This window comes from Micromys minutus (genome assembly GCF_963924665.1).
Source record: "Micromys minutus genome assembly, chromosome: 8".
NCBI classification, from domain to species: domain Eukaryota; kingdom Metazoa; phylum Chordata; class Mammalia; order Rodentia; family Muridae; genus Micromys; species Micromys minutus.
In genome coordinates this window covers 47,888,153-47,901,957 of record NC_137977.1, presented here as the reverse complement: position 1 = coordinate 47,901,957, position 13,805 = coordinate 47,888,153, and the positions used below count along the sequence as shown (strand labels likewise).

Below are 13,805 nucleotides of genomic sequence, written 5' to 3'. Positions count from 1 at the left end.
GTTGCTCTGGCAGAGGATGCAGGTTCGATTCCTAGCACCCATGTGGTATCTCACAACCATGTGTAACTCCAGTCCTTGGCATCCAACACCTTCTGACCTGTAAGGTCACCAGGAGTGCATGTTGTACACATACATACATGCAGGCAAAACATTAAACATAAAATAATAAAACAAATTAAGGGAAAAAATTGAGAGCTGAATGCCCCTACACATTTCAAGTGCGGCAAATGTTCCTAGAACCTCACATCATGTAAAGGGATGGAGCATACTAGAGGGAGGGAAAAGACCTGCATGCATACTTGATCACTATTTCTTTCCATCACAAAGGTACCTGCCACTACAGGATATCATGTGCATGGAATGTCTTTCCCGGAAGCTAAAGGAAGCAGTTACTCTGTATCTCAGAGTTGTGAGAGTGGTGGACCTCTGTGCAGGGCGGTGGTGGGAATACATGCCAAGTGGTAAGTGGACAGAAGATTTTAAGTTACATTTGAGCCCCATTATAAGGTGATAAAAATGATGTCCATAGAATGTGATTCTTTTTCTTTATAACCAATTTATGACATGAAAGCAGAAGGGGACTGTTTGGGGGGAAGGAAGAAGGTGGGTCTAGCAGGAGGAAGGAGAACAAAGATGATGGGTCTCCATGATGTACATGTCTAAATATGTCATGGGAAGCTCTTATAAAATAATAATAGAAAGGCCTGCCCTCTTTTAACAGTTGTCTGTTAATTAGTATGCTTGTCTGTTGCTTATTAACTAGAGTCTTTTTAAAATCATGCTTTTAAAAAATAATGTTCAGACCATGAGACTTTGAACATGGATTGAGGGTGAGGCAGACAAACTCAACAACAGCATTAGAACATCAAAGAAGTTCTTACCAGAAGCATAGAAGTGGAGGCTGAAGAGATACATGGACACACAGTACAGATCACCTCTTGAGCTGTGTAATGTGCAGCTTGTGGTGCTCTGCCCTTTTGAGAGATTCCAGCATTCACAGTCTAGAAAAGAACATAGCAATGCCAGGCCAGAACTTAGCTTACAGGAGACAAATACTTTATCACTTAGGAAGCGGTATGAAGGGAAAATGTTCATTTAACTCTACAGAATGATGGTTTGAGGTAGGCAGGAAATCAGACAGGGCAGCCTGAGAATACTCATCTCATTCTGTGTTAGATTTGCTTTAGCAGAGGTGGCAAACAGGGTTCTGGAGGATGGCAGAAGTCCCGTGTGCTCCAAGCTTAGCATTAACATCAGGGCACTTATCAAATTCACAAGAATTTCTGCTCACATGGCCAGTTTTCAGACTGGAATAAATACCTGTAGCCCAAAGCTTTTCATCTCTGTAATGAATATAAAAGAAAGTGGTCACAGCAGTCTGTAAGAGGAGATCACATTAAATGTATTTAATGCTGCACTGGCCTGTTCTCTAAACTTTAAGCCGTGGATCATTTTTTTAGGACTGGTTCTTACTATATAGCCGCAGCTGGCTGGAATGCACTATATAGACCATACTGACCTTAAATTCATAGAGATTCACCTACCTCTGCCCTCACCCCCCAGTGCTGAGATTAAATACATGTGCTTCCATGCCCAGCCGAAGCCCCGAACCTTGATAGAAATACCTGGTGGCTCACACGTGTGAGCTCTGGAGTCATATCCCATCTCTGTTAACTTTACCCATTTATGCTTGGCTCTTACTGTTTACCTTTGTGACTCTATAGGGATCACCTCTGGGTTAGCCTTATACAAGTAGAACAATTTTTTAAAAGCTTTAGTACTTTGGTTTAGTTGGAAACTTAATATTTTGTTAGTAGTGGGCAGACTGTTGGCTTTTAGTTCTTTTGAGACTCCCGTGACTTGTCTCCATATGTATTTAACCATAGCTCCTGTTGTGAAGGTTTACCTGTCTCTGGGTCTTGTTCATTTTTGCTACAGAGCACAGCTGGCCTCTCGGATATACCGTTTGTTTGTTTTGCCATCTCAGCATCTGCATCTGCTCACAATCAATTGTAACTTAGTTTCTTAGCCAACTTCCTTTTATCGTTTTTCTTAAATGAACCTTCTGAAATAATGGGGAGTAGTAGTTAACATATAAAAGAACAGTTGGAATGGTTAGAGTAGGGTGAACCTAGTTTGCAAGTCTCGTGTATGATGCATTTTTTTCATATGAAACTGGCATATCTTCTGTTGGAATGGTGTCTTCAGCCAAGGCGTTAACGTCATAGAACTTTGATGGGTAACCTTTTTTGCTTGGATTTTTGTTGAAACTTGGAAGTATTTAGTCCATATTTATGAAGCTGTTCAAAGTGCTTCTGACCTCCTCAGGCTTCACAGATAACAGTTTCCTAACACTTTTGAAGAAGATGCCAGACGTTGAACAGCTATACGGCCTTCACCCTAGATACCTTGAGAGGCGGAGAGTGAGGGGCCATGAGGCTTTCAGCATTCCTGGAGTCCTGGAAGCTCTGCAAGCGTGCCCAAACTTGGTGGTAAGTGTGCTGCTGGGACATTTGAGTAACATGAGCTGGTTGAAGAAATTGTGGATCACACGGACTGTGGGGCTTCTTCATGCACATGCAGACTGCACGCATAATACACTTGGTCTTAAGTTCCATTTCACAGTTAGCATCTTGTACAGAAAGAGACACTTGGGATACGAAATGAAAGCCTTCCTTATGCTTGCCGTGGTGCTATTTTTCTAGGGTGTAGAAACATCTCATTTGGAGTTGGTAGAATCCATTTGGACATATATGCCGCATGTTCATATTTTGGGGAAATTTCGTAATCGTAACGGAGCATTTCCGATTCCTCCTGAAAATAAACTGAAAATCCCCATAGGAGCCAAAATCCAAACTTTGCATTTAGTTGGTGAGTACCTGCTTTCTGGTTCACTTGTTATGCCTTGAAACACTGTGTAAGTGAATATTCACTGAAACAGTTATAATATTTTAAATATCATCTGACTGTTTGGTTATAGAACAAGAAGCACTTGTGAGACTTGATAAAAGCTCAGACTTTCCATTAAAGATCTCTCAGGGGCAGATGTTGCTGTTCAGGCGGTCAGTTGCTGTGTTGAAAACAGTTTTAGTTTTGAAGGTGTTATCTTTGGTGTTTTCCCACCAAGCTAGAACTCTGCCTTTACTCTGATTGTACCCTATAGAGGAAGAGATCTGGAGTACAGTTCTTTGAGAGGAGGAATTTTATTTAATATGTGTTGTGTTTGTGTGTAGGATGTGTGGGCATGTGTGTGCCACCGTGCACAGACAGAGGTTAAAGGACAGGTGTATATAGTCAGTTCCCTTTTTACATCTAGAAATGGGGTCCGTGGATGGAACTAGGTCTTCAGGCTTGCATGGCAAATGCCCTTACTGCACAAGACAAGTGCTTTTGTCTACTAAGCCATGGATAATTTTATGTAGCTAAGGCTGGCCTCAATCTTACTAGTTAGTTAAGGGTGACATATCTGATCCTTCTGCCTCTTCTTCCAAGTGCTTGGATTACAGGCATGTATAACCATGCCCAGTTTTATGTGGTGTCAGACAAAGATGAAATCCAGGTAGGTCTTTGTGCATGCTAGGCAAGTATTCTTATCACCTGAGCCATATCCTCAGCCCAAATATTTTTAGTTTCATACTTTGTTAATATTTGCAGCTTTCTGTTTTACTTTTAAGCTTATTATTTTACTCTTCTATTAATGTTTACATTGAATATTTCCCAAAGATTACTCCAGATATTGTGGATATTCTGAGGATCTAGAAATTTCTATAATAGTCCTAGGAGGACCTGGTGGATAATACAGGCTAGGGCTTAAGTCATATGTGTCACTGTGGGGAAGGATAGTTAATAACCTTCTTGTTTGTCAGATTGTAGAGTGAGTCTGAGCAAGGATTTGAATATTTAGATTTTTAAGTGAGAAAGAGATTTTACTCTGAGGTTATGATGTAACCTCATGGTAGAAAGCTTTTTTATGTTTACATTTTCCATAATGCCTGAACCAGTTAATTGGAATTACAGGTATTTGGTAAGTTTTACTGAAATGAATTATTTATGTGATTGACTCATAGCTTTGTATTAACTGTATGGTGAAAATGTGAAGAAATACATATTATCCTTTGTTTATAGGCTAAATTTGGGAGATTAGGACTGAGCTCAGGTGCCTATCTTTGAATCATTCTTGCCTTGCCCTTTGACTCACATAGCCAGCAGGACACCTTTGTGATAGACACAAAGGTAAATTCTGTCCCTCTCTTGGTCTGGTTTTCTTCCTTTGGTCTTTCCCTCATTTCTATTTCCCATCTGTTGCTATATGGTGTGTTTACATAGTGACTAAAGAAAGTGCCATTTTGAGAAGACAGGTGAGGAGCAGGTTTCTGATGCTCCCTCTTTCCTTTGGTATTTACAAATATCCATCTTTCTGCCATATCTGCTGACATGTCTCCCATTGGATACCCTTCCTCTTTTCCAGATTGAGTTCTCTGTATATAAGACTCATCAAAGGCACAATATATCCCTAACAGTTTGAGATATTAAAATAAATAGCTGTCCAAGTTTTTCCCAAAGCGTGCTATGCTAACTTCTTCCACATATTCACAGATACCTAAAATCCCTATAATTTGTAAATGACACCAAGGTGTATTTTGTCTGCCCTAAACCATAACATTAAACTTATTTGGCCTTACTTTGTGCTGGGAAATTTCTTCTTACTGATGGGGAGTAGTTAGTGGTGATTGGCAGCCCTCTGTTATTGTATAACTCACTTCTGACTTCACACAGTTGTACTTTGAGAAACTTATTTTGAATCTTACAAGGTATGGCCATTAGATAGATGTATGTTTTAAACACAGAAATAGATTTTTAAAGTTCCATTCTTTATAATATGGTTTGCATAAAAGTTCTTTAACACCCTGTTTTAAATAAACCAAATCTGGTAGACTTTAGTTATGTAATTGGTTCTGCTTAAAATCTCCTTGAAGGATAGACTGTCAGTTGAAAACTGGACTTTTAGTGTGCTGTAAGCAGACTACAGACTGCTTTGTCACGTTCCTGTTCTTTTGTGTGTGTGCTCCAGGAGTCAATGTTCCTGAAATCCCATGCATCCCCATGCTAAGGCACCTGTACATGAAGTGGGTGAGACTCACTAAACCACAGCCCTTCAAAGATTTCCTTTGCATCAGCTTGCGAACTTTTGTCATGAGGAACTGTGCAGGTAATCCTATCCAGCCACGGACGAATTAAGTGTACTTGCTGTAAAGTGTCACGGCGACCTCTGATTTGCACTGTAAATTATGTTCTTACTAGTTACAGTTTTTGACTCACAGTTTGTGAATGCAGCACATCTTTTGTTTTTGTTGAAATATAATCTTAGCGAAAGCAAAAACCAACAGACTAGCGTAGTGTTTTATATGCCTGACTTTTAGTCCATGGGATTGTTTTAATACATTTTAGACTTTTTAGTTTCTAATTTTCTAAGTATTTGGAACAATTATTCCACATTAAGCTTTGTTTTTATGGTGTTCCTCAGTTAAACAAAGCCTTTAGCACCCTGGTTGGTTGTCTGCACTGTCAAGGGAAACTTCTCTCTAGGCTTCTCCGTTGAGTGTTGGTATAGTAAGATCTGTTTGCTGTCTAGACGGCTGTGCAGCTTCTTACCCTGTATTGTTGTTGACCACTGTCGTCTTGAGATGCGTACGTCCTCTTTCAAGTGTATTCATGGACTTTAGAGTCTGCTTTTCTTGACATCTCTTTCTCTTCTCTTTATTCCTTTTTATGTAGCACAGCATGTCTTCGGTACTTCATATATTTGGTCTTTTTATCCTTTCGGGATTATTTATATGCTGTTTCTCCATTGAAAGTCTTAATGGACAGGGCCATTGCTTTTTTGGTTTTTGCTTGTCTCTAGCACACTCCTGGCCATAAAGAGATGGTAAAATGGTAGAGCAGCTCATTAGAGTGAAGGATCAAATTTTCTTCCTGAGGTTTTTATTCCATTTGTTGTTTTGAAGTGAAAATTATTGACGTAAGTATATTTGCAGAACATACTGTGTATCTCAACATTAGTTTTGAACTGTTCTTATGCTGAGCATGTTTATGGTTAGCACATGAGCACGTCAAGTGAGAAAAGCTGGGAGCCCAGATAGCCACCACATTTTATTTATAAGTTACTCATTTTAATTGCTGTTTGAAGAAGTCAACTTTTAAAATAGTTTACTATATTAAGATTTCTTGTTTACTTATTCCAGGACCAACAAATTCCTTGAAATACGTGCCCTTAGTGACAGGTCTGGCATCCGCCCGTAACCTGGAACACTTGGAAATGGTTCGAGTCCCTTTCCTGGGCGGTCTCATCCAACATGTGGTTGAAGACAGTTGGAGATCAGGTATCTGTTTCTTTTAGTTACAAAACACTTTTAAAAGTTAACTTCTGATTTTTTTTTGTCTCTGTGTATTTGTCTCTTAATTTTTTTAAAAATTATATTTGTAATTGTCTTTGCTTTCTTTATGGTGTATTTCATGAAGGTAAGTATTCATAAGCACAGGCTGATATTCTTTGCCTTTCTATGCATGTTAAACCTTCTCAAGATAAATACAGAGTGATGAAGCAGGTTTTCTGGTTTGTTATTTATTGATTGGTAAACAAACAACACCTCTTTCTTACAACTGCTGACCCAGTGGCCATTTGAGGACAGATACTGTGTGACTTGAACATCTTAGGTCTCCAGAAGAGCTCAGGCTCTAGAAATGCTGATGTGTCTGATATTTATTATAGTGTATAGAAGTTTCCTTGCTGTTCCTGGACATTAGCTGCATCTGTCAGATAATAACCCTTTAGATCCCTTAGCTGCAGGAGAGAGGAAACTAAGTTTGCTAATCATTTCATTGGTAAGGAAAAAAAAATGACGTAGATACATGGTACTTAAAACTAGAAATGCAGTTAATACAAATTATTAATAAAGTCAGATAGAAAGGAAAGTAAAATGAAACTAGAATGGAATGGAAACTCTCCAGTAACATTGATGACATAAAAATGAGGCTTACGCTGCTGAAGCAATGTTGTAGACGTGTTATCACCTGGTCCAGGCGGGATACGTTCCCTGCATTGCACCAAATCAAAAATGGGAATAGACTCCCTCAGAGCAGCAGCATTACTTTTATTCGGTTTCTGTAAGCAAGATAAAAATCAAAGAGTAAAGAAGAGCACAGTGTCTGACCATCTGAGAGAAGACCTGAAGAGAGCCGACAGATGCTGGATCTTGATGAAGCTGTGAGTCAGAGTGAAAGGCAATTTGTACAGAGTGGGAAGAAATCTTGACTATGGATCTCTTACAGTTGGCTTGATGAAGAATATATAAAGAATTTCTGAAATTAAGAAACAAGAGGTGTCTCAGTAGGACAATGGGAAAGGATTGATATATAATCTTGATATAGGACTTTATCCACACACCCACAAACATGTAAAAGAGAAGAGATACACTTTCACAGACTTAGGGAATACAATTGAAAGCTAATGTGTGCCACAGAAGCACTGGCATTCCTAGTGTGACAGGCAGTAATGTTGGCTGGGATATGCACCATCAGGACAATGCTAAGAGGAAAGCTGATAGTTCTACACTTGGAAATGTTGGTAGACATCAACTGCTAACATTGGCCGTACACACAACAGTTGTCTTCTTGACCTTAAACCCAACAAAAAAGAATATATATGTTTACCCCTACATGCATGTGGGATATATTTATTGAAGCATTATTGCTAATGGGCTCCCAAATAGGACAACCAGACATTGAGCATTCATAAGATAGATAATTAAAATATGGCATATCCCATACTGCTCTGCACCATGCAAAGGAGCAAACTCAAGTCATCCACACCACTCAGGCTGGATCACATAGCAGTGTTTGTCAATGAAGCCAAACACAAAAGTGTGCATACCTGGTGACTTTGTGCTCAAGTGAAATCATTTTGCTGTACAGTAGTGATTTTTTGTCTGATGCCCTTCCTTTTGGGGTGATACCTTTCAAAAAATGTATGGGGGCTGCAGAAATGTCTCTGGGTAAAGCACTTGCTGTATGACCAAGCTGGGCCTGGCCCAGCACTCAGACTCGTGTTACACAGGCCAGCACCAGAAGATAGTGGCAAATGATGGATAGCCAGTGTAACCAAAGTGACAAGGTCTAGTTTCAGTGAGAGACTGTGTCTTAAAGCATAAGGTGATGAGAAATAAAGGAATCTCTGGCTTCCACGGAAATTAACTGATTAATTAATTATAACAAAATTTGAAAAGTCAAACATGAAAATGAGTTAAAGCTGTGCTGTCTTATTCCATGATGAGAGGTTCAGGATTTGACCAGGAGGTGGCAGTCTTTCTGTACTTCCTCATGGGCTCTCAGCATTTTCTTTGTCTTAAGTATTGAAGTGTTCAGATGCTCAAAGTATATTTCCAGAATGAGTATCTGTTTTGGGGAGTAACCGCTAGGAATAATTCACCTTGTAGTAATTTGGTTGTAGCATCAAAGCATTAACTTTTAAACAAGGAATTGATTTCTAAGGCATGTATAACTCCTTTACCAAAAGGTCTGCAGTCAGAGAAATGTTCATTTTTCTCTTTTTTCTTTCATTAGGTGGGTTTAGGAATTTGCACACCATTGTCTTAGGAGCTTGCAAGAATGCCCTTGAAGTAGATCTTGGCTACCTCATTATCACTGCTGCCCGTAGGTATGTCTTAACTTTAGCTTACACTTTCTTGTTCTACAATTAGAAGTTCTAGAAAACTTGGGAGCTAATGTATCTATACATACTTGTGTAAAAAATGTGATTGTCTCATTTGGATCTAATACACAAAGGAACTACTTCAGTAGCAGGTGGTGTCACGTCATGTTTGTTGGACTTCAGAGCTGGAGCCTTTTTTTTAATTTTTTTATTAGTCTCTGTATTTATATTTGAAATGTTATCCCCTTTGCCCACCCTGCTCCTATCCTACTCCCCCTCTACTTGTCTTCACAAATCCCCCTCTCCACCTCATTGCCTTGGCATCCCCTACATTGGGAAAACATGCCCTCACTGGACCAAAGGCCTCTTCTCACATTGATGTCAGACACTGCTGTCTTCAACTACATATATACGTTCAGGAACCATGAGCCTCTCAATGCATGCTAGATGGTTGGTGATCTAGTCCATGGGAGCTGTGGAGGATTTGGTTGGTCAACAGTGTTGTTCTTTCCATGAGGCTGCAACCTCCTTCAGCTCCTTTACCCGCTCCCCCCCACCCAGCACCCTCACTGGGTCTCCGGGCTCAGTCTGAGGCAAGCATGCTCAGCTGCATAACTCTGGCAGAGCCCCTTAGGAGGCACCCCTATGGTTCCTGCCAGCAAGCACCTCACTGGAGCCCTTTGAACTGCATCCTAGGTGGGTTGGCCCTAGAAGGGCACATGGTATCATTGCACAGGAAAGCAGTGCCTGAGCATAGCATGGACAGACGCTGGTGACACTGGATCTGAAGCCTCTCTGGCCATTCTCCATCTGTACTTGGTTTTCTGAATTGTTTCAATGATAGACTTCCTAGTCAGAAATCTGTCTTAAATCAGCCTTTGCAATGTTACATGTCCATTGTCACATCCAACTCAACCGGCAAGGAAGATACGACACTCCGGATTCTTCTCAACAGCCTTTATTCAGGAACACCCTGATGCTGAGTATGGGAACCCTGAGCACTCTCTCTATTTATCTCCCTCTAAGGGGGAAGGATGATTTGTCCCTCAGGGATTGGCGGATCAGGGATCACCAAATTAGCATAGCGCTGCCTAACGCCAAGAGCAGTATTGCACAGGAGTAGTACATTTGTTTACCACAGTGCAAGCCGGATGTCGGTGCCATCTTAGCGGGCGCGGTCGGGGAACCGCTCCCTACAGTCCATAATCTTTAAAATGTGTCTTCATATCACTTTATATTACATTAGCTATTTCCCACCTCTTAGTGGTCCATCTCTACTTATATTTTTATATTTTCCTTAAGTTGGAATTTTTTATTAGTTTATTAAAATTTTTACCAGTATATACCAATAATAGAGTATTAAAAATAAAACAAAAGGGTGTTTCTAAATTGAACTTAGTGTTTTTACGTACCACAGACGTGTGTCCTTTATTAACACTAGCATAAGTGTCAGATACCAGCATCAGATACACAGAGGACATTTTGGGTCGTCAAGTCCCACTTTTCACTGCAGGTCCTTCGGATGGAACTTAGTGACTCGGGTCATCAGCATATCCAGTGCATAGCCAGGGGTCCTCATGAGCTGTCCCCAGCTCTACACCTCACTTAGGTCATCTTACAGAAGTTCTGCAGGAGGAAAAAAGGGCTCATAGGCAGGTTCTAGGATTCTTACTGTACGACTTATTGTTACTAATTGAATAGCTAAGCGTAGTGCTTAGTGTGAGGCTGCACTTGAAAAGAGAAATCTCAGGGGCTTTGTTTGGTTGGTTGATTTGTTGTTGTTGCTACTGTATGTTTTTTTAATGGAAACAGTGAAAAGTTCTAGATACCTGAGGTAACTTTTGTAAGTTTATAAACTTGTTTCTAAGTTCTGTTATCAGGAAGAATCTGAGTCCATTGTTTTCTCTGTTTGTAGGTTACATGAAGTTCGCATCCAGCCTTCTTTAACCAAAGATGGTGTCTTTTCTGCCCTAAAGATGGCAGAATTGGAGTTTCCCCAGTTTGAAACCCTTCACCTGGGATATGTAGATGAGTTCTTGCTACAGAGTAAGACATCATGCTTACCTGGATGTTGTGTGGAAAACATGCTTGAATACCGATATACTGAAATCTGAATACCGAGTGTCTTAAGTGCTTGCATATGTTGGAGAATTGTTTTACTTCCATGCACTGAGTTCCTCTTTGATGTGGCCTTTGGTGTGAGCATGCTGTTGGGGCTGAAGTGATTACCACTGGGTGAAGAAACCCTTTATCTGGCTTTGCAGTTGTCTTTACTTATTGTCCACATTTCCTTTTGATTCTGCCTCATTTTCTCAGAATGTCTTTACCAGTTCCACTTGTTGAATTTAATCTGTCACATTTCTTGGAGCTTTTGATGTTTTCCTCAGATGAGATCCCATTCTTTGCTCACATTTTGCATTTTCATAATTAGCCAGCTGGGGTTCTGGACTTTGCAGATACTGTGAGCACACAGTGGTTAGTATCCATTTTACAGTAATTGATGCTGGCTTGATAACATTTTGGGTATGCATTAACAATTAGGAACTCATCCCTTAGGGCTGAATTCAGTTCAGTCAAATTCATTATTCAAGCTGTTTTCCCACATGACATTTGTAAGATAGTTAAAATTTACAACAACAGTATGTTTTCATTTTATCAGGAATTAATCTGTTTGTCAGATAATTTATAAACATTCTTGAACATCCACTGTCATACCAGATGTTTTTTTATTTCCTTTGGATCTAATATGCATTATAGAACATAGGTAAAATACTATTGACCGAGACAGCCTAGGTCAGAGAATAGGACAGTCCTGAACAAAACCTAAGACTCCCTTCCTTGTTCGTTTCAGAGTGTTACAGTGTAATGGTTGTGCTTTTGTTCATTTCTTTTCCCTCTTTGTCTTTGAGCTTCTCATTAGTATACGCACAGGATTCTTTTAAAAAAATCAAAGCACTCATTTGTAGACAGTTTAATTGCAGAACCACTTTTAATCTATGTAGCTTGAGAACTATGAGGTTTTATCAGAACATCATTAAGAGGCCAAGATAGTAGAATGGTTTCATAGAAAATTAACCCTTTTCTTACCCAGCTTTTCTGGTTATGAAAGAAGATGCTAGTATCCTGTTTCTGTATCATTAGTGCCCTAATGTCAGAATCTTTTCTTACAGGATGTTTTGCTCAAAGATCTCATAGCTTAACAACATTCCTGCCCTCAGCGTAGCCACCTTTAGGTCTCCTGAAGATTTACCTGTTGTTAAAACCCCACTTCTAGGAATAGGCAGGTGCTTCCTGTATTTACCCCTGCAGTCCTGCCCTGTTGTATTTCTTTTGCCTTGCCACATGTCTTCAGTAGGATATAAACACTACTTCTTGACTACCATTATTTCATACTTTTCCACACAGTTTGTTTGTTTCATACTTAGTAGGCTCTTGGTGTCAGTCTTTTATAACGCCTTCCATTTTTATATTCAACCTGCCAAATATGGACTCTGCTTCTCCAAAGACTGTCAGGGAGTCTGTAAGGATAAGTGTTAGGTCACAGGCCATTTTAAGAAGGATACAAGCTAGGGAGCTGGGTCAGTGGGTACAGTGATTGCCAGGCTAGCATGAGGACTTGAGTTTCCCAGAGCCGACATAAGCTGGATGTGGTAACACAAGTCTTAAGAATCCCGTCTATAAAGCCAGCTTTCCATTAGAGGGGAGGAGGTATAAATAGGCAAGTCCCTAGATGTTCTCATAACAGCTAGCCTGCCATTGCATCAGAACAAGAAATCCTATCTCAAATAATACAGAAGGCAAAGGTCAACACCAGAGAGACTGTCTTCTGACCTCCCCATGAGCACCACGGCACACAGAGGTACCCATACACACAAGGCAGAAAGTAAAGGGAGAAGTAGTCAGTACTCATTCTTGCTCCTTCATGTCATCTGCCATCTTAGTAATTCATATCTTGAAGCAGGACAGTGAAGGAATGGGATTCTCTTGTGGAACTCAAGTCACTTTCTTTGTCTGGCAGAATAGCCTAATAGATAGCCACCTTTGTGCGGTAGCACTTGCTAAGGTTGGCAGTAGCAGATCGGTGCGGTGAGTGTACTATAAAGCTGGTGCTGTGTACTAGAAGTAAAGATGGCTGGGACGCGGGACCCGAGGAGTACTCCGAGAAGGATGCTTTGTTCACATGCATTTGTTCTCTCAGAGCTTTGTGGGAAGTTGATCAGGGTAGAAACTCAGGAATATAGACTTAAGTTCTCGAATGGCAGGGGTGGGGGGGATTGAGAGTTGCCTGTTGTTAGTTTTAAGATTGTATAGTAGGATACTTAAGTACTTCCCTACTTTTCTCTTGGATGACTCTGAGGAGACACTGAAAAAGATGACAGATACAGTCAAGTTTGGTGGCACAGAACTGAAGGAAGGAATGCAAGGTCATCCTTTGGTAAATCCTAGGCTACATGAGACCATCTCCAAAACAAAACAGCAAAAACATACATACATTTATAGCAACCTTTAATAAGTAGTGGTTTTTACCTTTAGCTGCTCTGTAAGCTATAAAAGAGGAGAAAAAGGAGCAGAAATGAAGCAGGAGCAGGGATGGGTTGCATTAAAGGCAGGCCATGCATTTGTCCTTTTACAGGGGAGCATCATGTGGACAACTCCTAGTCAATAGTGTCAGTTCAAGATTTTACTCATAAGGAAAACACAGTCTTCAAGTCCAAAAAGTAGCAGGAGGTTGGTGATTAGGATGGTGTAAGATGACTTCTGCAAGAAATAGCAGCAAATACTGATGTTGGGTGATAATAGAGAGTGTGAACTCTGTGGAAATAAATGTGGTAGTGCTTGGGGTAGATTAATAGGTTAACACATATTTCCACATACTTCAAGCTAAAGATAAACATTGCTCTGTTGTTCAAGACAGTTCCTAGAAGGTCAACTGAGTTTTCTTTGTAGGGTTTTTCAGTTACTTTCTGATTATAAGAATATAGGCTTAGATTCCTAGCATCCCTACATACTGATGATACAAGTGAAGTAAACAGATGATCCTTCAAGGAGCTTTTCTATTTAAGTAACTGTCCTAGAGCGCAAGGACCGGCCATATGGA

The 13,805-nt window shown here is 40.2% G+C and overlaps 1 protein-coding gene across 7 annotated transcripts in view; it reads left to right on the top strand.

The window, feature by feature from the left end:
- FBXO38 (F-box protein 38) overlaps window positions 1–13,805 on the top strand; it is a 46,870-nt gene that overhangs the window by 12,817 nt on the left and 20,248 nt on the right. For 6 of the 7 annotated variants that reach the window (XM_080919690.1, XM_080919688.1, XM_080919689.1 and 3 more), the window contains exons 3-9: window positions 328–461; window positions 2,329–2,492; window positions 2,706–2,871; window positions 5,072–5,209; window positions 6,243–6,380; window positions 8,620–8,713; window positions 10,623–10,753. In XM_080919690.1, the coding sequence (XP_080775816.1) occupies window positions 328–461; window positions 2,329–2,492; window positions 2,706–2,871; window positions 5,072–5,209; window positions 6,243–6,380; window positions 8,620–8,713; window positions 10,623–10,753 (965 nt within the window). Of the gene's footprint in view, window positions 1–327; window positions 462–2,328; window positions 2,493–2,705; window positions 2,872–5,071; window positions 5,210–6,242; window positions 6,381–8,619; window positions 8,714–10,622; window positions 10,754–13,805 lie in introns of those variants that run through there. The other variant, XM_080919691.1, reaches the window with a different exon arrangement.